At 41.3% G+C, this 24,287-nt stretch overlaps 1 protein-coding gene across 4 annotated transcripts in view; it reads right to left on the bottom strand.

Moving 5' to 3' along the window:
• The window catches only part of JADE2 (jade family PHD finger 2), a 133,020-nt gene that overhangs the window by 104,151 nt on the left and 4,582 nt on the right, over nt 1–24,287 (bottom strand). For 3 of the 4 annotated variants that reach the window (XM_064484288.1, XM_064484289.1, XM_031449018.2), the window contains exons 2-3: nt 9,171–9,443; nt 2,793–2,905 (exon numbers count right to left, since the gene is read on the bottom strand). In XM_064484288.1, the coding sequence (XP_064340358.1) occupies nt 2,793–2,882 (90 nt within the window). In that variant the 5' untranslated portion in view covers nt 2,883–2,905; nt 9,171–9,443. The remainder of the gene's footprint in view (nt 1–2,792; nt 2,906–9,170; nt 9,444–24,287) is intronic. The other variant, XM_031449019.2, reaches the window with a different exon arrangement.

Below are 24,287 nucleotides of genomic sequence, written 5' to 3'. Positions count from 1 at the left end.
GCATTCTTCTAGGATGACAGTGTCCTCCTTCTTCCAGGGTAGCTTTTCTGTGGACTTCTCAAGCTTTAGAATTCTCTGGCTGATTGATGGCTCTCTTCTGCTTAGCTAGGCTCTGATGCCCGACTCACCCCCAGTTTGAGTCAGCACCCAGCTGGCTGCTCAAGCCCTGGCTCTGGTCTCTGAGAGGTCTCTGGGCAAATCTGCAGTTCAGCTCTAAACACTCTTGCATTTGGTCTCATCGGTTCATTGATCAGGAACCATATGATCTTTTAAAAACACAGCTGGTAGAGTTGCCCATCTGTGCTTCAGCATTTGGATTGTAAATTGGGCTGCCTAGAATTTATTTAAACCTGCAGGCCTGGGGACAGAATGAGGCTGCCCTCACAATGCCTCCTGTGATGATCTTCTCATTTCCTAGATCATCTTAATTCTTGGGACCACCCTTGGCTAGGTTTCTAGGACTAAGTCTGGTTTTAATGCTGATTTCTCTCCCAAGCTCTTCTAAGGACTATTTTCTCTTGACAATGAGATTCACTAATTACAGGATAAAGCACTTATCTGCATTCCTCCTCTGTCCCTGCACCACACACACACACACACACACACACACACACACACAAACACACACACACACACACATACACATATTTCGCAGACAAGATGGGTCAGAAGTCCTTAGCCAGGTCAGTAACCCAAAGTAGCAATGTTCTCTATGCTCCCCTCCCTACCCCAGCCTTTGAAATATACACAGGAAGAATGCTGATGTGGCAGAGACTGCCAAGTGCCCCCCAATATCTGATCAAGCTGGGCACATGGCCATCCAAAATAAATACTAAATTTCTCAACCTCTTTTCCAGCTATGTGACTAAGTCCTTGTCAACAAGATATAAGTAGGACAGTGTATCCGATTTCTGGAAAGTATCCTTAAAGGGAAAAGGTATGCCCTTTTTCCTTTCTTCTTTTTTCATGCTAGCTGGAAAGCACCTTCTGTGATGTGATAGCTGGAGTTAAAGCAGCCATCTTAGAACATGAGGATGAAGCCACACTTTGAACATGGCAGATGTGGTAGCCCAAATTCCAAGATGGCTTCCAGCAATTCCCAACTTTTGATATTCATGTCCTTGTTTCACTCTCTCCCATATTGAACAGGGCTGACCCATGTAACCAACAGGATATTGCAGAAAAAGTTGTGTGACTGACTTCTGAGACTACTTCATAAAAGACATTGCAGCTTCTACCTTACTCTTTTTTGGATCACTTGCTCTAGGCTAGTGGGAGCCAGCTGCCATGTTGTAAGCACACTCAAGCAACCCCATGGAGGACTATAGGTAGTGAGGAATTGAGGCTTCCTGCCAACAGCCAGAACCAACTTGCCAGCAGTGCTGCAGTGTCAATCAAGCCTTCAAGTGACCACAGCTTCATCTGACATCCTGATTGCAACCTCATGAGAAAGCTCAAGCCAGAACCACCCAGCAAAGTCACTCCCGAATTCCTGACACAGAAAGTGTGAGGTCATAAATGTTTATTGTTGTTTTAAGCCACTGAGTTTTGAGTGTTATACAATAGTAGAGGAGAGCAACAAAACAGAAGGAGCCCTGACCCTCTCTGAAATTTTGGAGGGCCACAGCAACCCTTGATATTTACCTAAGACTTTTTTTTAAGAGATACAAAATTCTCTTGCTTTCACAATTATTATTTTGAGTTTTCTGTCACTCCTCTTCCTCGTTTTATTTTGGCACCACTCATTCAGAAACTCTTCTAAGAATTGCTAGCTGGAAGTGCCTTTGGAAGTCATCTCAGTCATTCCTGCTGCCAGTGGCATGTTGAGGCCTAAATCTTCCTAAGATGATGGGTAGTTAATGTCTAAAAATGTCTGTAAAAGGAATTTTATAATGAGAGCCACAGGCCAAAGATCAGGAGACCCTGGCTCCACCCGCTCTGAAGGCTCTCATTTAACATTTTGGTGACCTCCCCAGGCACAGAGAGACACTGTCTTCACATGGGTCTCCCTGGGATGTCCATGAGGCTCAAACAGATGTGTAAATAAGCAATTAGGAGAGTGCCAACTGCTGTTCTACCAACTGAAGAAAGCATTCTTGCTGTGCATCTGGCTGTTTTTGGATGGAGTTAGCCTGCCTCAGTATTCACAGGTGTTCCTTTTGTGGACCAGCTTTCAGGTGTGTATCTCTGCGGCCTACTGAACAAATCCTTGCCAGTTATGAGGTGCCTTGCATAGATCCATTCAGCCACAGCATCTGACAGGGCTGAGTGATGGCAGTCCTGTTAGTCTGTTTCTCTTACTAACACCCTCCTTCCCAGTGCCCTGGTTGCAAGACAGCGCTAGCCCTTTGAGGCTTCCTCCCCACCCCGTGTACTGCTTTGTCACAGACCACCATTTCTAAGTGAACTGACCACCCAACACAATTCCTGATCACCAGCATCACAGTTCCTGGACCTGCTTAATGTTCCTCACCTTCTCCCATTGGCTCTTGCCATACAGTGGGATAGCTTCTCTCTGAAATTAGCCTCCTGAATTTGACCAGAGGCCTTGACCTCCTGCTTTCTAGATTTTTACAGTCCTCTCTCCACTCCTGCTCTTGCACTTATACAAAGACCTTCTGTCCCTAGAGGCTTCAATTGATTCTCCAGCCTGACCCCATCAGAATCATCTGAACAACCAATAGTTTTCTTAAACACTATATTACTTAGGGTAATGCTAGATGGTATAACAAATTTCAAAATGTATATTGGCTCAGACAATATAGTTCATTTCTTGTTTACAAACAACTCACATGGGTGTTCCTGATCAGTGGTGTCTCTCCTCCAAGGGATGATTCAGGGGCTGGGGTCCTTCTACCTCGTGGCTCCGCCATCTCCAACATGTGGTTTCCAAAGGGGTCTCAAACTAGAAGGAGAAAGGAAGGGTGGAGAAGACATGTCTGCTTCTTAACTATTTTGGGCTGGAAAATACACGTTATCCCTGATCAACATTCTATTGGCAAGAACGAGTCACTTGACTCCCCTCAGATGTAACAGAGGTGAGGGGAGGGGTGTGTGCTGGGAAATGTAGCCCCTGCTGGATAGCCCCTTCCTAGCTTCAACTCTGCTCTATGGAAGGGCAAAGGATGACACCTTTTTTTGGTAAAACAGTTAGCTTTCTCTGCTACACACCCTTCACTTCCTTCTGCCACAACTGTCTTATAACATTGCAACCCAGGCACTATAGGCCAACCTGCCTTCCTGTCTTCTATGTCCTGTAGAAAACCTCGAGGACAGGTGACTGCCAATGCAGATTTATGACCTCCAAAGCCACCAGGGCCCCTGTATTGCTAAGCCAGGGTGAGATTCTCCTATTTCCCATAACAAGTGTTCCAAGTATCTTCTTCTTGTCCTTAGCCCCTCCTCCACTCTCTCAGCAAGTGAGAATTTTAGGACCAAAGTGCATGATGCCCCTCCACTTCTTCCCCTGCTATCTCTTCATATAAGTTTCTCTGTGCCAATATTCACTCCAGCTTCACATCCTGAACCTTTCCCTGGATTTCAGGCCCCTGTATCCATCTGCCCCTGGATGTTTCCACCTGCATGCACATAGGTCTTTCATACTCACCACATCTCAAACTGAATTCACTATTGCCCAGCCTGTCCCCCTCCCCCAAACCTGCTTCAGCTCCTGTGGCTTCTTTCTCCTGTTACAGCAACACCCTAACCACATGGTTGTCCTTGCTGAAAACCTGAGGGCCATCATTGTCCCATTTCTCAGGTTAAATCCTGGCCAAAACATTTCTTGAATCAATTCCCTCTACTCCTTTCCTTGATTCAGGTCATCACTTTTTGCTCAGATGCCTGTAGCCACCTCCTAACAGGTCTTTATACCTCTAATCTGTTCCCCTCCAATCATTCTCCACAGACAGCCAGAGTGACAGTATAGATCTGACCACAGCATTCACTTTCTTAAGTGAAGTATGGCCCCCAAGTCACCACGTGACTGGACCCACTGCTCACTGCAGCCAGCCCCTCACCTCCTCCAACACTCCAGCAACACTAGACTTTCCTCTGTATATGCCCTGAGGATCCCTGATGTCATATTGGGGTCATGGGTGGGTGTCCTCCTTGGTGCTGCTAGAATAACCTTTATTTTCTTCTTTCCGTACTTATCACACTCCTAGGTAAAGCTCTTTTTGTATGTCTGCCTCCTGATACCACAAGGGAAGGAGTTAACTGTCTCATGATTATCATACAGTCATGAATGAATGAAGATGGTGGGAAGGTACACATCGAAAGTATAGAAAAATCTTGTTTTAGATATGCTTGCCTTATGCTGAATGAACATTTCCTTCTCAGGAGAGTCAAAGTATATATATATATTTATCTGTGAAATCTGATCCTTTGCCTGAAAGCCTCCCATCAATTAATCATGACTGGCCATTTGCACAAAACCTCTTATCTCAAAGCATTTTGCACAGAGGGGCTGAGCTCTCCCGTCCTGCCGGAGCTGCAGGCTCAGTTCCTACCACATGACTGGCCTTGGCAGTAGACTCACACCCATGCCTCCCACTGGACCTCCATGGGGTCTTGGGAGGCAAGGCAGAAAGGAGCATTGTCCTCCATTTTTAAGATAAAAAAAAACCTGTTCATAAGAGATGAGTGATTGTCCAAGGGTATAGAGTGAGTCAGGTATTACTCTTTTCCATTGTATCATAGACCACTCTGCTCCTTGCTCTCTGCGGCTGACATAATGCCCCATGGTGCCAACACAGACCCTGGGCTCTGTGGGAAACTGCCTCAGACACTGCCCCAGCCCTTTAGGTCATAATACATCTTGCATGTCAGCTATTCCCTTAGGTAGGGAATTACTGGAAGAGACACCCACCCAAGCTGACTCAAGAATAAAGGAGGACTCTTACAGAATCCAAATGCACCAAGTCATCCCAGGAACTGGAAGCTCATTAGACAGACATTTTATCTTTCGTGCTGGACCACAGGCCTTTTCTCCCTGCATTTCTAATCTGTTTCCTTTTTCACAAAACCCTTAACCATCTTTTACAAGGCCCAACATGACCACCAGTCCTGAATCTGCCTAACTCACAACTTCAGGGCTCACCACCAAAGAAGCAGAGTGTCAGAGCCTTGGGAACACCTGGCTGGCTCAGCCTTGGGTGATAGTTGTTCTTCCAGGTTAGGCTTACAGCCCTGGCCCATTACTGGAACATATACAGCATGTCAGCTGGTACAAACGGGGCTGTGAGGGTTGTAGGCATGGGAAATACTAGAAGGGATGTAGGTGAGGGAGTCAATTACAAGTGTAGGGAAAAACTGTGAAAGATGTTGAAATTTGGTGGATGTCCTGAATAACTTACCCACCTAGGTTCTTTCAGCCTTTTGTAGTCTTTGACTAGACATTTCTCAGGTCTAAAGACAGAAGTGAAGTTGTAAAATCTTGATAGTAATGCAAATAATTCCTGTACACAGAAATACAAATTGTGTCTAGTGGAATACAACTGACTACTACCTTATGGCTATTAGGCAGTTTTGCATCCATTTCTAAAATCATTTCGGCATTCCTTACCTAACGTATGTGATACTTTCAGTTCTCCTTTGAATTGGCTATAATGTTTTAATGGTTCTCCCATAAATTAGTGAGTTAAACTAAATCTTTGACACATGCTAATTTTATATCTTGGGACAGGCATGATTATATTCTCTTTTAAAATTCATCATTAAATATAGACAAAGTCTGTATGATCACATACTCACTTTAGAAACATTAGTGATGCAGAGAAAAAAATTTAGGATACACAGGAAACTGTTAGTGGTCACCTGTGGGGAAATGGGAAGGAGGCACCTACTTTTCATTTTATATCTTTTTGTACTATTTTAATTTTTAAACTATGTTTAAAGAATTTCAGTAGAAGTTGTCCAGGCAAAAGCTTTAGAGTCATTTGATTTCTTTTTTTATACTTTTCTCTATTAAAAAATAACATTAACTTTGTAATTATTTGTTAAGCTGTACATATGGTTGTTTGGACTTTTCTGACTATGCTATATTTCACAATTTAAAAAAACTGATACATGTTAAAATTTAAAGGAAAAACTACATCTTGGCATAGTGCTCCAAGCCAGCCCTGGGCAGCCAGTGGTAGTTATGATGTGATGTCTGTCCTAAGGGAAGAGTCTAAGGTCCAGGCTCCATGCATTGGCCAAAGGGTTCCCAGGAACCCTCCACACACACCTTGTGTCAGGAGCTGTCCAAGTGAGGGACCTTCCTCATTGTTCAATACTTGCTGCATCCCCTCCCTCCCTCCTGCCCTCCTGGCAGCCCAGCTCAGGGAGTACTGATGAAAGATCATGCCAGAATGGGAACATTCCTTCCCCCTGCCCTTCCTCCCCTGACAACTGAGAGGCATCTCCCCTCTCTGGCTTGCAGCTGAAAGGGAAGAATCACTGCCAAACCACTGCTTGCACAATGCCCTTCTGAGAGGGGTACTCAAAATTTTTGTCCATTCAATCCTGTCTTCCTCCTGACTTACATGGTGGTCCAGATACGCTCTGGCTTCTATGCTCACGGGTGGTTCACTCACTAGTAATGGCTCCTAACACTTCATATTCTTCTGTCTTCATTAACCAACCCATAAACTAGCATTGATTTAAGTTCACGAGGACAGAACCTTCCTCCTAGGAATTCCCCCAAGCTTGGATGTTTGTCTCTACTCTTTTCTTAGTGTGTTTATGTGGTTGGGGAGGCAACACCCACAGGCAGTGGGATCATCTCAGCCCCAGGAGCCTCCCCTGACCTTTGGCCTGAGTATGTGCAGTCCCTTGCATTTGGCACACCTGCACGCAGGTGCTACATTAATGAACTCTGGCCTAGGAGGACCGAGGAAGGAAGGCATGAGCTCAGTGCTTCCTCTCACTTGCTGCACACCCTCAGCTGGCCTGACTAGAGGCAACCCTTCCCACACTTACCCACGAAGCACAGAGTTACGGCCACCCCCAAATCCTGGGGCTGCTGTTTCAGGTGCTCCAGAATACCTTTCTCAGCAGCATACCACTGCTGAGTGCCACTACGTGGAGATGTTTGAACCCAGACACACAATGCTGTCTGACTACATCACTTTCTGCCTTAAGTCCTTCAGTGGCTCCCCATTGCCTGCAGAATCAAGTCCAAGCTTCGTAGCCTGGCCTCCAAGTCCCTTACTTCGTAATGTGGCCCCAGGTGTACCTCTGGCACTGTCTCCTATGCCATGTACCTTGCTGTCTAACCACTCACTCAGCCCATGCATGCTGGAGTCTAACTTGTGAATAAATCTAAAGGCTGTTTTCCGAGTCCTCATAGCTGCCCCAAATGCCTCATTTCAATGGCAGTCTCTCTCTTATTAATTGATGTCATCAGAATTGCATTATACAGATGTAGATGCAGGGAGGCCATTGCCTGCTCTAATGCACAGCCTTACCCTGATACTCACATCACCCTTGAGGCTGCACCTGGCTGAACATCACACAGACCACTTTCCAGAATGGCTCTCTCCACAGGAGCAGCTGCAGATTCCTCCCACCTCCCCAAAGCTCACTGCTGTGAAGCAGAGACAGTTGTATTAGGACATGTCACAGCATCTCACTGCCAAAGTGACAGCTACAATTATGTTTTGGCCGACAGCTGGAGGTGAGAGAATATACAGCCAAGGCCTCATGAGCCTTCATGAATCAGCAGTTTGTGCTGTGTGTCCAGCTGGTGGGTGAGGTGGGCCAATCCTGCCTGTTGTTCAGGCTCTCCCTTGGTGGTCAACCTGCTGGTTAGAGACCTCAAGTTAACACCTGAGACTTTCAACTGGAGTCCTCCACTGGACAGGGATAGTTAATGTCCCCAAGGGCCACCCCAGAACCTAGAGGAGCAGAAGAGTAGGGTGGTTAAGTCCAGGCAGTGCCCAACCCAAGGGATAGGCACTTGATTCCTGGGCAAGGACAGGAGCAAGCAAAGCAAAGCAAAGGGCCAAGCTGCCCAGGTGTGAACTTTATCATGCTGGGCAGCCAGATGCGGGGTATGCTTGTGATGGGCAAGGATCTCTCTTGAGGCTCAGGACACCACCTCCCCAAGGAGCTTCAGTGCCACATGCGGCGGGCAGAGAAGTGGTGTCAGTGTAGGGACCAAGACACTGCAGCAAGAACAAGCACACAGCAGAAGCAGCTCCCACTTACTGAGCCCTTCTGCATGCCAGGCACTGTGCCGACTGCTTCGCATACATTCCTTGTTTTCATCTTCCCCATAACCCAGTGAGGTAGGTTCTGTTATTACCCCCACTTTACTAGGGAGGAAACTGAGTCTCAGGGGGGCATTTGATGGTGGCCACATAGCTGGCCAGTGTGGAGATGGAATTTGAGCTCAGACAGTCTGGCCCCAGAGTTTGGTTGGCTTAAGCCTCATTATCCTGGTTTGGCCCTTTTAATCCAGTCTTGGCTGCAGGAAGCTAAGAGACCCCCAGCACACTCCTCACACAGTGTGAGTGGAGTTGGGGCCTCCAAGTAGACTTTGGCCTGGAAGCCAAGATGTTACCAAGGAAAATAAACAACAGCTATTTCAGGTGACAGGTACTGGGCTATGGAACTGGAGGAGGGGGTGTGCAGAAAATAAAAAAGCTACTAGGATTTTCTCATTGTACATTTTTGCATGTTCAGCAGAACAAGCTTTATTAGGAAGCTGCTCCGTGGCCAGCATTGCCCCTGGAGACAGAGGGCAACAGCAGGAACTGTCCTTTCTCTCTGACCCGCAGGCCTCTCGAGCCCAGGGCTTGCCTATTACTTAGCCCTGACCTGGGTTCTGGCCAAGGCCCTGGGAAGGGCGGGCTCAGGCCCCTGGGGTTCTCTGAGGAGTACTGCTGCTCTTCTTTGGCCCCTTGTTGGAGCAGAACCTGCCTGTCTTTGCATCCTGTCCAAAGGCACACAGACAGGAGGCAGCTGGCTAGCAGTTCTGTTCAACAGGCTTCCAAAGTGGGCGTCTGAAAGGACAGCAGGGCTGGGGCGCGGGAGCATTTGTATTTCAAGTGGCTGCTGCCCATGAATCACCAATTTCATTCTGTGCTCTCAGCTCTGTGAAGGCATCATTTCCACCCAGCCTCACATGGAGCTGGCGGCCAGAGCCTCTTAGTGGGGCTATAAATAGCAGATCATCAACTCACCTCTTCTGAGCTCATCACAGGCTCCTGGGTTTACTGTGTGTCTTCCTGCTGTCACCATCACTCAGATTTCCCAGGTGAGGCCTGGCTGAGAGACCTAGGGCACGCTCTGGGGGCTGCAAGGTTTGGGTTCCCAGAGCTGTTCAGGGTGACAGAGAGGGCAAAGGCAGACTTCTGAAGGGCTCGGCATTTAAGGTGTCATAATTATAATCTTGGGTCTCTGAGCTCCTCTCCAATTAAATGCAGCAGCAAGGGACTGTCATTTCTCCAGGAGTCCTAGAAATAAAAGGCAAAGTACTCACCAAATATATACCCAGAAAAAGCCACCAGAGTGGGCAGCAACAAATGAGAGGGTTCATGTGGACTTGTCTTCTAACACTGAATGAAATACTTTATGACTCCCTGGCTTCAGAAGATCACATTTTTTTAGTATTACTCAGAGCACCATTATAGTGTGCTCCCTGCGTACCAGGCTCTGTGCCCAGCCAGCCTTGGCATGCAGCACCTCATCAAGTTATCACAACAACCATATTGAGTTAACTGTTGGTGTCACTGGCTTTCCATAGGTGAGGAGGCTGAGGCTTCCAGAGTCACACAGACAGGGCTTCTGGATTCCAGAGCCCAATCTCTGACCAGCACACTTTCTACCTCCTGCAGAAGAGGACTGTTTGTGTCCACATACATACCCACATGTAGCCATGCATCTGTCCAGCTTCACGTACTCCACGACCGTTAAGGAGGAGCCAGATGCCCACAAATTCATCTTCCCCCAAGTCCCAGGCCTCATTGGCAACCTGAATGTCCCTGTTGCCATTTTTTCCTAAATCTCATCTTCTAGGTTCTCTTGCAGGAGGGACCAGCCTCCATTTGGCTGTCCAGGCCCAGCTTGATGGTCTTCCTCATGCCTCCCTTCCTTCAGGCCTGAATCAGGAGGGGTCAGGTGGGACTCCCTCCCTCCCCCTTGCCCTCCCCAACTTCCCACTGGCCTAGGGCAGCCTCCCTCCAATCTGTTCCCTCTTTTGTCTCCCAGAGTCACAGCCCTGAGTTTGAGGTCTCGTCCCCTGTATTGGCTCCTCTCAATAGCCTTCCAGCTCAGTGCTGCACCTGAGGAATGTATTAAGAACAGAGATTCTCGGTCTCCTCCCTAGATCACCTGAAACAAAATCTCACAGGGTAGGCGCCAGGGTCCAGATTTTTAAAAAACTCTTCCAATGATTTATGCAGCCAGGGTTAAGAGCCACTTTGTCTAACTGGTCACCTAGATTCGGGCCTTCCCCTGCTCCAAACTCTCCTACCCACAGCTGTCAGCTTAATTTTCTTAAAGCACAGTTTGTCTCATATCTCTCTCCTGTTCAAGATCCTTGGGTGGCTTCCTACTGTCTGCAGGACAGTGCAAAGTCCTTAGTGTAGCATTCAAGGTCCTCTCCATCCTAATCTACTCATTCTCCTGTTAACCCCTTGCCCCACCCCACAGAGCCACCTTTCTGGCCCTGCTCTTTCTTCGAAGCTTGTCTGGACTTTGTATGTCAGCTGGGCACAGCAGAGCACACTGAAACAGCAGTGATCCTTCCCTAAGACTTTGAGCCCTTCAACAAGAGGAATGAGGAGTTGCTGCTAAAATGCCCTCTTAATTCAAGAGCCACGTGTGCAGCTTGAAATGAAGAGGGTTTTGTGTGGCCTGCAGATGAAAGGAGATCCGCCAGCAGATACAACACAATAGCAGTAATGTGTAAACACGGGATAGCAGGAGAGGTGGGGCTCATGATTAATTCAAAGACAGTATTTCAGTATTCCCCTTGCTTTTATTCAAGCCCAAAAGACAGAGCAAGTCTGTTAAGCATTGGGGCTGGGACGATGTTTCAAAGTACCTCTCATGCTTTTCTGTTCCCATTCCTAAACAAAAACAGAGAAACACATTTGGATTGTTCAAAAGGTCAAAAGTGTCTTACTAATATGATTAAACAATGTGTGTGTTTGGATTTTGCTCCATTTCCCACAAAGAAACATCTAACCCCAAACAAAATAAAAAGTGACTGTATTGATTGACAGCAAGAAATATTTTACTAGAAACTGTTCCCCTCAAGTGTTTCAGAGTGAAAACAGACCCTAAAGAACTTCTGCTTAAATGTGGCAGAAGAGCCTCTTGTGAATTTCTGTCTGCTCCCTCCCAAAGCCCTACTACAAACAACCATAAAGGAGTAAAAAGAGTTACAAATCCACAAGGTCAATAGGAACAGGGGAGGAGGTGGCAGCAGACATAGGTCAGCAGATTTTTGGAAGGTGGAAAGGAGAGAAAGGAGTGGCGAGTCACATGGCAGCATGGGGGAGGCTGAAGGCAGAAAGAGCCTCTGGGTGAGAAGCAGCCTCGCTGCTGGGACAGGGAGGGCAGAGCTACAAACGGGAGGACTGGAAGAGGCTGAATGATAGCACATCCCATTGGGCAGTGAGGTCGCCACACCTCGCTCGCTCCTGCAGGAGACTTGAGGTGCCCACTGGGGAATATGGGTCAGATCAGCAGGTACTGTGGAGAGTGGGTATGAAGTGCAGAATAGAAAATATGGGGAATAAATGGAAACCTAGATACTAAGAGGTAAACTCCCAGCCCTTTTTCCTTACCCTGCATCTAGAAAGCCTGGCAACCAGGCACACCCCAGGCTGGAGACTAAAGAACTCTTTTTCTGGAGAAACCGAGCAAACTCAAGGGAAAGACCTATAGTTACAGACATGATACAGATACAGACTCCCAATAAAAGAGCCAGCTCATGACCAACCATTCTCCATAGGGAAGTCTGCTGGTAAACAAGCTCCACTCAAGCATGCTGACCATCCAATCATCTCTTCAGCACATGATTCTTAAACAAGGTCAGAGAACCAAGTTCCCCAGATATTTAAGGAGAGCCTCAGACAGGTGTCCAGGAGGGAGGAAGAATGCATAAGTTGAGGGGAGAAAAGAAAGCTTTACAAATGTTTCAAAATCTTGAGGGAGAGAAAATAAGATTTATATCTTAAGGTTCATTTTCATGAAATGTCAGAACACCAGGGATAAAGAAAAGATTCCAAAAGGACCCAGAAAGGAAAACCAGGTCAACTAAAAAGATCAGGGGTCAGAATGACACCAGACTTCTCAGCAGCAACACTGGAAGTTGGAAGATAATGGCGTCAGGGCTTCAGAATTCTGAGTGAGAATTATTTATAGCTTAGAAATCTAAACCCAACCCATTAAGAGAAATGGTAGAATAAAAGATACTAGAAGACATGGGAGATTACAAATAATTTGTCTCTCAAGCTTCCTTTCTCAGGAAATTCTTCACGCAAACAAAAGAATAATCCAAGAATGAGGAAGACATATCCAGGAGAGGGTAAAGGGATTCCCCAGGATGATGGCGAAGGAGACCCTGGATGACAGGAGGGCAGTAGGCCTAGAGCTGAGAGTTCCCCTCTGAGCCAGAGACTAGGGGACTTCAGGACAGAAATGGGCCAGAAAGATTAACCAACAGGTGTGACTAGGTGGAAAATTATGTTGAGAGGCTATTAAATGGTTGTGAAAATTAATAATAAGTTTATCAAAAACTGAGTAAACAAAAAATCTGATGCAATTGTTACTTACAGAAAACCCCATAATGCAAAAACTGTAAAAGGAAATAAATGCCACACAGAAAAACTTACAGAGCCATAATAATGTAAACACAGATTACTGATTTAACCAAGGTCTGTGATAAACAATGTTGTAAAGCTGGGAGAAAGGGAAGGAGGATGTAGGTGGTGGGGGTAAAAGAAGCCAATCCTCATCTCCCATGAGTGCAAGAAAATGGGTAATGTTTAAAACTGCCAAATCAACAAAAGAGCACTATAAAACAAATTATTTGGAAAAATGGGGGTGGAGGTTAAAATTGGGAGAAACAACTGAAAGAGTTGTCGACTCAAATAAAATCACACAACATGAGAGTTGTGGGTTGAGTTTTATTTGGAACAAAATGAGGACTGTAGCCTGGAAGACAGCATCTCAGATAGCTCTGAGGAACTGCTCCAAAGAGGCAAGGGGAAAACTCAGTATTACATATAATTTTAGTGAAGGGCATATGTGCAGTAAAAGCACACATCTAGGCAGAGGCTTGCTGCTGGTCACAAGGAGCAGATGTCACTGTTAGTGATTTTAGTGCTTTTCTAGATATGAGGAGATGCAAGAATTTGGTCATAAAATCTTCTGAAAATATCTATCTGAAGGTCTGTTCTACCAGTTTTCCCACAGGACAGAGTGCCTCATTCCTGATCTCTACCCTGAACTCCTTTCAGGGAGTGTTGGAGGTCAGTGGCGGCAGCAGCTTATGATTTAATCCAAGCAGAGTTAGATGGCAAGTGCCAACGTGATCCAATCCTTCTAGAGGCAGATGGCAAGTGCCAATTTTTAGTTGGCAGAGTTGAACTGGGTACCTCTGGGCATCAGACTGGAGGTAGGGGTTGGGTGGGATAGGAGACTGTTATTTTTCACCATGTGCCTTTTAGTACTATTTGACTTTTTAAGTTTTTGCATGTACATATGTTATTTTTATAAAAATAAAAAATAATTTTAAAAGAAAAATTAATAGAAAATATTTTAAATTGACAAAAATAAAAATTTTCAAAGTGTTAGATATTCATTAATTACATCTCTGTGATTTGTTTCTATTCTGTTAATCTTCCTCACCATTTAGTCATTCATTCACTCATTTCCTTTCAAAGTCTTAAATACTGATTGGAAAAATGTGGTAGGTTGCCAGAGAAAATACATTTGAGATACACTTACACTAAACAATTATTTGTTATTTATCTGAAATTCAAATTTAATCAAGGTCCCAGTATTTTTTTTTAAATCTGGCACCCTAAAATGTGGGCTCTCCTTTCACTAGTCCCACAGGTTAGTCCTATGGCTAAAGAGAGAGTAAAACCAGAAAGTTCATCTGCAATTAATATTCAGCGTGGGAGAATGAATAGCAACTGACAAAACTTCCTGGTCAGATGCTGAGAAATCATTTGGTATCTAGTCATGGTGTGGTCCATGGGTGCTAGTCTGGGTGCACCTAGAAGTATTAAAAGAGTGCACTTCTTGCCCTGTGACTGGCAGCAGGATCCACCCTAGGCCCAACACCCCCAGGCCTTCTCCTTCCATCTGTCCCTCAGGGCACAGGAGCTGAGCCCAGGGCTCTTGACAGTCATCATCATCCCTTCACTGCATTTTCTTTCTTGAGAAAGGGCAGGGCCAGATAAACAGCAACCTCAATTTAGGTGAATTCCAGAGTGGAACCATATCCGTATCACCCTCTCGTGCTTTTTATTGAAAAACTATCTCTTTAAGCAAATTTCTTACACAGAAAGTGTACAGTGTGCTTACTAAAGAGTTTCATTCACAAAGGAGGATTTTGTTCTTGAACTGTGGGGAAATCCTTTACCACCACTAACTAATGATAGGAATGTAATCATTTTCTCCCTTTTGTGCTGGGAAAACTGTTCTTTGGGGTTAATAGAATTAATAAAAAGGATATGTGAGTTCTCCTGAAGCCTAAAATTATCTCTGGAATATATAAATACATAATTTGGAAATATACTTACATAAATGTATATAGAGAAAGAGAAATAGCTAAAATCTGGATATTAAAAAATGAGGAAGAACACAAATGTAAAGCATTTTTGTTGTTTTGTTATTGATTATTCCTTATGTGAGTAGATGTCAAAGGTAGCCAGGTAAGCAACGGGTTTCAGAAATCCAATTGGGATTAAGATGATTGGTCACAGGGTCCTATTCTGCAAAACTAAAAGAATAAACAAAAGAATTTGCTTTTCTTAAACATTTTCAAGGCTTTCTAAAAACAAGTAGCTGTGGTCATATTTTTTTAATTATAAAATATTTAATTATGTAGCTAGTTCAATCATGAATTTATTGTAGATGTGAGATGACTGGGAGTAGCTTGGTTCAACCCAAGGAAGCATTTTGTATTTTTCACACATCTCTAATTGTTTAAAATTCTTCTATTTAAAGATGAAATCTAATACAGTAAACAATAAGGTCCTAATGTATAGAATAGGGAACTATATTCAACATCTTTAATAACCTATTATGAAAAAGAATATATATATAATGTCTAAATTAATCATTATGCTGTATATCAGAAATTAACACAACATTGTAAATCAACTACAATTTTTTAAAAAAGTAAATCATATCTGCAAAACAATAAATAAAAAATAAAGACGAAACCTAATTTTATATAGCTCTCACTCTTTGGCCTTTACGCTTGCCTTGAAAAGCTATGAAGAATGAGCCATTGCCCACAAAACAGCCCTTCAAAGATCTGAAGACAGTCAAAGGGCCTCTTCAACTGTGTCCTGTGCTCCCATGTAACCTGGTCTCCGGCTCCCCTCCTCCATCTCCTTCCTTATAAGCACTTAAGTTCATCGACACTGTGCTTAAAATAAGGCACTCAGACTGAACTCCTGGTATGGCCTGAGGCGTACAAAATAGCAAAGAACTATTACTTTCTGTGATCCAAAAGCTGAACATCCATTCAGTTAGGTAAAAGCAGCCACTCAACTACTGTTATAAGAACTTCAATCTTAAGATTTCTGACAGAGAAATCTCTAATTCAACATAAAAAAAAAAAAAGCCTGGGGTTACATTTACAACAGGTTAAAACATTCATGCATTTTGATACAGAAACGCCATCTTATATGAATATAAATAATAGATTTACAAACTTTTGCAAAACAGAGGCTAACCTGATTTTAATCTTTACTACCTTTGCTGTAAGGAGCGAGGTAACTTCCTGCAGGGGGAAACCTTTGGGGAATGTGATTTCCACTGCCTTGTGATGTTAATTTGAGGCAATTATCATAAGCAGGCTTTAAAGAGTTTTGCATATTATTTGCCCCTGTGAGAGCTCAGTGTTGTTGGCTAGTCGGGACTCAGGAGAAGCCCTTGGAGAGGAATATTTGGAATTTAGACACTTTTTAATAACCATGGATCCCAAGGCTTCAAAGCTTTTAGTGTTTTCCAGCTTTGCCTGGGAAAACCTTCCTCTGCATAGGCTGGGAAACCACCTCCAAGAGCTTCAAGAGCTCTCTCCACTTGGTATTTTCAATGCACCTCTATTTTTCCAAGGCAAGTTGTGCAAGAATAAAACTGCTTCTCCAGTTCATGTGGCTATTTTGGAACAGTTTTGTCATTTATGGAGTGAAAGTAGGTATTTTTTTCCCCTTTGAAACCTCCAGGACCACTACGAATTTAGGTTATTTGCTGAGCTTGTCCGAGGTGGGAAGAAAAAGGAAACCCTGGGGTCCATGGTTCCCTGTTCTCATCCGAGCGCCCACTAGGAGGCCTTCTTGAGTCATCCTCAGTAGTGTTTTCACCTGTCAGATTGGCCCCCCTTTTCAAGACCAAAAATCAGAACAAAATAGCAGAAGGTGCTGGAGGGTAAATAAGGACTAACTGTTTTTCCAACTTTATGCCTCTGTGCCAGGGCCTTCGGGCCTGGGGCTCCCTACAGAGCATTGGTCACAGAGTTGGGGTGCTGCACCAGGAAAAGGAAGGTTTTGTTCAAGAGAGTCTAGAAATGTAAGAATGTGTGAGCAGTGATTGCAGTAACTGTTCACTGGCTTTAAAGAGGAAGCCTGTGGCAGATAGGAATGGAAACATAGGTACACATTTTCTACCGGGTACTTTGGTAAAACACTGTAAAAGCTTTAAAGTGTGCGTGCCTTTTTTAACCAGGAATTTCACTTCAAGGAGTTTGTCAGAAGGAAAAAAAACAAAACAAAACTGAATGTCCCTGGAGGTTTGGCTGAAAGGATGTCTCAGTGGCACTGATTAATATTTTTCATTATTATTTAAGAATAGGAAAACGTTCCATTTCAGAAGGAACATGGCAGCAGTTTAGCTCTTAGTTGTCTCACACTCAACAAGGACAGAAACAAATCTGTCAACACATATTTGGTGAAACCAGGAGAAAAACACAAACTGCAAAATATTGTTAAGAGCTGCCAGGGCAGTAAACCTGGTGAAAAACCTTGAGTGATGGAGGAATGTAGAGCCTCAGAGAGCTCAGGAACCTCCAGCAAAGATTCCCTTCCAGAAGGGAGGGATACCACTCTGAAAGGGAACTATGAGAATAAGGCCTAAACTGAACAAAGCAAGATTGCTGGGGACAGTGAAAAGTCTTGGAAAGCATTGGAAAAAACCAAAACTTTAAAAAGTGGGTCCATTCTCTTGGAAACAAAGGCTGTAAAGAAATCTGGGAAACAGAGATGGGCAGAGAGGCTTTCCTCAACCAAGCTCCAGAATTCAGAGAAGAGATCTCTTCTTACAGAGTCTGTGTCTGAGGTCTGTCACTCTGGCAACAGACAGTTCCCTGGGCCCCACCTCTCCACCCCTCTACCACTTCTCCAGGGCAAGCATCACTACCACAGTGAAGTAACACCTGCAAGATCCTCAAAGGAAGGAAAGTATGGGCCAAGAATTCTATCCAGCCAAACTGATCTTCAAGTATAAAGACAACATTTAAAAATCTGTAAGAAATCAAGGAACACTATTTCTCATGAACCCATTCAAAGGAACCTATTAGAACCGTGGAACACCAATCTTAGCACCCCTGAGCAAGCCTGAGGAAATCAGGATAAAAGGATCTTCCTCAACCATCGAATGTATTTAACTGTAGAAATAAGAGTAAAACAAATATAGACATTAGAGTGACAGATCAGAATGCAGATATTACATGCCTTACTTAATATTGTAGGCATTTCTCATTACTAATAAAAAAATTGAAGATGAAAGTGAGAAGAAAGGAATAAGAATGAGTTTACTAATCACCTCAAATCACTGGATTCAAAGGATAATATTTCCAAATCAAGTAGAAGCTTATGCATACTCAACCTAAGCACTAAGACTGATCATTCTATTGACTGAATGATGGAAGAGAGAAGGGAGAGGATGAGATTACAAGGTAATTATACTGTTGCTCATAGTAGGAATCAAAATACAATCCCAAGAAAAAGTGGATCGAGGGTATTTTATAAAGGTAACCTCTAGGTCACATGCTCTCTCTCTTGCCTTCGGAGACAGCCTGCACCCTGTCTATGGAGTGTGTGTCTACCTTTACTTTAAGCAAGCCCCCCTTCCTGGCCCCATGTACATCTCTCTAAATAGATCTACTTTTACTCATTAAAAAAAAAAAGGTAACCTCTAGAATAAAAATACAAACCTTCTGAAAAAGAACAAAACTGAAGGCATAACCCACCTAGACTTCAGACATGACTACAAAGCTACAGTAATCAAAACAGCACGGTATTGGCACAAAAACAGACATATGGATCAATGGAACAGAACAGAAAGCCCAGAAATAAACCCATACACCTATGACCAATTAATCTTCGACAAAGGAGGCAAGACTATACAATGCAGAAAAGACAGTCTCTTCAGCAAGTGGTGTTGGGAAAGCTGGACAGCGGCATATAAATCAATGAAGTTAGAACACTCCATTACACCATACACAAAAAAAAGCCATAAAAAGGAATGAAATAATGTCACTGGCAGCAATATGAATGGACCTAGAGATTACCATACTAAGTGAAGTAAGTCAGTCAGAGAAAGACAAAGATCATATGATATTACTTATAAGTGGAATCTAAAAAAATGACACATACCAACTTATTTACAAAACAGAAAGAGACTCATAGACATAGAAAAAAAACTTAAGGTTACCAACAGGGAAGTGGAGAGGGGAGAATAAACTGGGAGTTTGGAATTAGCAGATACAAACTACTATGTACAGAATAGATAAACAAGGTCCTACTGTATAGCACAGGGAACTATATTCAACAACTTGCAGTAACCTGTATGAAAAATAATATATATATATATATATATATAGAGAGAGAGAGAGAGAGAGAGAGAGAGAGAGAGATATTCCTTAATCACTATGTTGTACAACAGAAACCTTATACAACATTGTAAATCAACTACACTTTAATTTTAAAAATGGAGAAAAAATAATAAATGCTGGGGAGGATGTGGAGAAAAGGGAACCCTCCAACACTGTTGGTGGGAATGTAAATTGGTGCAGCCACTATGGAAAACAGTATAACTGCATCATTATGCTGTACAGAAACTAACACAATACTATAAATCAACTATACTTCAATTAAAAAAAAAAACAAAACCCCCAAACTAGTGTATCTAAAATAGATAAACAACAAGGTCCTACTGTATAGCACAGGGAACTATATTCAGTATCTTGTAATAAACCATAAAGGAAAAGTATATAAGGAAGAATATATATACATATATGTGTAACTGAATCACTCTGCTGTATGCCAAAAACTAACACAACATTTTAAATCGACTATACATCAGTACAAAATAATAATAAAGAAATAAATACAATCCTAGAAAAAAATACAAACCTTCCTAAATATCTGAACTACATTAAGAAAAATTGTGAATCACTATATTGTACACCTGTACCTTACATAATATTGTACATCAACTATACTTCAGTTTTAAAAATAAATAAAATAAAAATTTTAAGAAGAGAAAGGGCAAATACAAAAATACATAAGAAAACACAACATAAAATAACATGACAGAATTGAAACCAAATGTATCTGTCATCTCAATAAATATAAGTAGGTTTAACTCATCTATTTTTAAAATGGTTTTCAAAATAGATTGCAAAGCCCAATCCAACCCTACGCTGTATACATCTAAGATAAAATGATTCAGAAAGATTAATAGTGAAAGGATGGGCAAAGAAAAGCATACCAGAAAAATATAAACATTAAAAATCTTAATATCTGACACCAGGGAATTCAGGACAAAAAGCTTTAAACAAGATAAGGAGAAGTACTTTTTGATGCTAAAGGCTACAATTCACCATGAAAGTTTAAGTTATAAGATATCTATGTACCAAATAATTTTACAGGAATTTTCACATTAATAGAACTATAGAGATGCAAGGAGATTTAGACAAAGACATACTGTGACAGGGCCCAGCTGTAAGGCCATGTAAGAACACAAGATTGGAAATATACTACATGTAGCCAATACTCAATTCACCAATCACTTGGTTTACTGCACACAATTAGTGCACAACAGGTTGGTCAAAGAAGTAAATATAGAAAAGGGGTAGTGAACCACCACAAGGGGAAGTCCCAGAAGGAGACATCTCAGCAGCAGTCCCCAGTCCCTTCAACTGGTCTCTGCTCAGTCTCCAGCAGTGTCAATTTGGAACAGCTGTCAGCAGTGTGGAGTTGGGTGCTTTAGCAAAAAGTCTTCAAGTCGCCTGACTCAATGGTCTTATTTTAAGGACTCCACCAATATAGGGTATAAGGGTTACACCCCAGGGGGTCTTGTCTCTACTGGTTGTTCCAGTGAAGTCTTCCTACAGATGTTACAAACAAATTCCTCACCTAAAGTAACCTGTAATTTCTCACTCTAAAACATTCACAGATCTACATCAGACATTTGAAAACAACTAATGTGGAATAATAACATTGGCCACTGTGACTCCATTTAGAAGTATTGAACATAGCTTAAACTCTATGAGTTACTAACATGGTAAGCAGGAATCATAACACCAAAGAAACCACATCATAACACACATTAATAATAAAAGATTTGATTTCACCTTTCCCAATCTAAAACAGATCAAGTGGTCAAATTAATGAGGATGTGGAAGTCCAAACAATACAATCAAAAAGGCAGATATTATTGATATATATCAGATATTGGGCCCTGAGAATAGAGAACATACTTTCTTCTCAAGTGCTCTGGGAAATTCCTGCATACACACAAGATTATAAGTCAGGCCTCAAACCAAACTTCATTAAATTTCCACAGTAAAAATAACATAGAAAGCATTCTATGATAACACAATAAACACAGACATTTATAACACATTCTGAAAACAAAAAAAAGTGCCTTCCTATTTGGGTGTGTGTGGGAGGTCTATATTAAGTAATTCCATGATCAAACAGAATATAGAAATTCAATAATGCAGAATTTCTAGAAAACAATAATAAAGAATGTACCATACAGAAGAACCTATGTGTACAGCTAAAGTAGTACACAAAGGAAAATTCATAGCCTTAAACAATCACATAAACATAAAAGAAAGAAAAATAAGTGAATTAAACAGCTGGCTTGGCAGGGGTGGAGTACAGCTCAGTGGTACAGTATGTGTTTGGCATGCATGAGGTTCTGGGTTCAATCCCCAGTGCCTCTATCTAAAAAATAAAATCAAAATAAATAAATCTAATTACCTTCCCCCTACCAAAACAAACAAAAAAACAAACAACAACAAAAAAAAACCCAGCCAGCTCAAAAAGCTAGAAAAATAACTGAAATAAACCAAAAGAAAGCAAAGGAAAAATTTAATCAAGATAAATACAGAAATTAACCAGTTAATATAACAAAAATAAAATAGAACTTATAAATAAATAAGCTTGTTCTTAGAAAATCATCACTAAATAAGGTAACTTACAAGCTAAATTAATCATTAAAAAAAGGAGAGGAAATGTACAAATATCCCAAATAAGAAATTACAAGTGAGAGTCAAGCAAACACTAGAAAATAAAATGAAACAAAGAAAAACAAAAAACTATATGAGAATAACTTATATAATTTTATGCAAGTCAATTTGAAAACCTACATGAAATGTATAATTTTATCAGAAAACTAGAGATAGAAAACCAAAATAGACCAATTTGCATAAAATAATTAGAATTATTTTAATAAGATAAAATATTGTGCAGAATTACGAATGTAATATTATATAAATTACAATAAATAATTTAATTAGGTAATTTTTAAAAACTAATTTAATAAAATTCATCAAATATTTACCTTTCACCTCCTCAAAAAACCCAAGAAACACGAGGCCCTTTTTTTCACAGGGGAATTCTACAAATCTACTAACCTTTAAAGAACAGATGATTCCAATTTTTTTGGGGGGGGGGAGGGATAATTAGGTATTTATGTATGTATGTATTTATTTAATGGCAGTACTGGGGATTGAACCCAGAACCTTATGCATGCCAAGGACAAGCTCCACCACTGAGCTATACCCTCCCCCTTTCCAATGGTATTTAAAATGCTCTACAACCTAGAAAAAGAAAAAGAGCTTGTAAATTATTTTTATAAAAAACAAATACAAGTACATTGATACCAAAATATAATAAGGATGACAAGAATCCAATTTCATTTATAAATATCAATGCAAAAACCCTAAATAAAATTTTGGCAAACAGAATCCAAAAGTACACTAAAAGAATAATAATTGGGGCCAGATGGAATTCATAACAGATAAAGAAATAAGTTTCAATATATAAAATCTACTAATATAAATCATCAAATTGATAAACAGTAGTTTATACTGTATAGCACAGGGAACCTATAATGAAAAAGAATAAGTCTATTTCTAGGTATTTTGTTGTTTTTGTTGTAATGGAAATGTCTCTGCCAGTTACAAAATTCTGGGTTTTGAAGTTAAAAAAAAGTGAATGAAGGGCCACAAATGGCAAAATATCCTTCTTTTTTATGGGTGAGTTGTATTCCATCATGTATATATATGCTGCATCTTCATTATCTATTCAACTATTGATGTTCACTTAGGATGCTTCCATATCTTGGCAATTATAAATAATGTTGCTGTTAATAACAGGGTGTATGTATATTTTTGAATTCATTCTTATTTTGTGGTTGGCTTTATTCCTTTGATAACTATCTAAGTTTAAAAAGCTAAAGCTCTAAATGTTCTTAGAAACAAAGAACAGTACATACATGTAAATTAAAAAATATATGTGCAGTAAAAAAAAAGGATCTATCAAGCCATGAACGACATGGAAGAAACTTAAAAAAGACATACTACTAAATGAAAGAAGCCAGTCTGAAAAGGATACAAATTGTTTAACCAAATGACATTCTAGAAAAGGAAAAGCTACAGAAACAATAAAAAGATCGTGGTTTCCAGGAGTCTGGGGAGAGGGAGGAAGGGAGGAATGAATAGATGGAGCACAAGGGATTTTTAGGGCAATGAAATAATTCTATATGATACTATAGTGGTAGCTACATGTCATTATGCCTTTGTCAAAACCCATGGAATGGACAACATCAAGAGTGAACCCTAATGTAAACTATGGACTTTGGTTGATAATAATGTGTTTACGTTGGTTCATTGATTGTACCAAATACGCCACACTGATGAGGGATGTTGAGGGTAGGGGAGTATATATGCGTGGGTGTGGAGGGCTATATGTGAACTCTCTGTAGTTTCTGCTCAACTGTGCTATGAAGCTGAAACTGCTCTAAAAGAATAAAGTCTATTAAAAAAAAGAAAATGAATATATGTATGTACATATATATGACTGAAACATTATGCTGTACACCAGAAATTGACACAACACTAAACTGACTATACTACAATTTAAAAGTAATCATAAATTTTTTAAATAAAGAAAAAAATCACCATATTAATAGTTCTGAATAGAAAAATCATATAATTATCTTTACAAATACTGACAATGCATTTGATAAAATCAAATACTTATTCTTGATTAAAAACAAGACATTCAGTAAAATGGGAATCAATGGATATTTCCTCAAAATGCAAAAATAGGACTTTTTTCCCAGGAGAAAAGGAAAGGTTTCCTTAACAGGGAAATACTAGAGACAGTAATATTTACGATATGTTAAATTTAGTAACCAATGCAATGTAGACATGAGAAATAAATTAGCAGTAAAAAGAACTGAATAGAAGCATTCTTGAGTACTTTCTAAAGTATCTTCTAGAATTCTTTTAAGGTTTCCAGGCCCATCATTAAAAGAATTGGTAAGGAATGTTCTAGAAGACAATCTTAGTAGGAGGAAGACCAAAAAGAGGAAAAAGGAAAAACGAGTAGAAAGAAGGAAAGGAGATAATAAATGTTTACTGTGTTAAGTCATTAAGTTTTGGAGTAATTTGTTATGCAGTAGTATAAATAATACAGAAGGCAAAATATAGTCATTTTCTAGCTGAGAAAAAGTAAGCTTGCCACCAGCAGACCTGTACAAAAGGAAATGCTAACAAATTTTTCAGGTAGAAGAAAAATGAAACCAGA

This window comes from Camelus dromedarius, chromosome 3, assembly GCF_036321535.1.
Source record: "Camelus dromedarius isolate mCamDro1 chromosome 3, mCamDro1.pat, whole genome shotgun sequence".
Taxonomy (NCBI): Eukaryota; Metazoa; Chordata; class Mammalia; order Artiodactyla; family Camelidae; genus Camelus; species Camelus dromedarius.
This window is presented reverse-complemented; position numbering and strand designations above follow the sequence as displayed.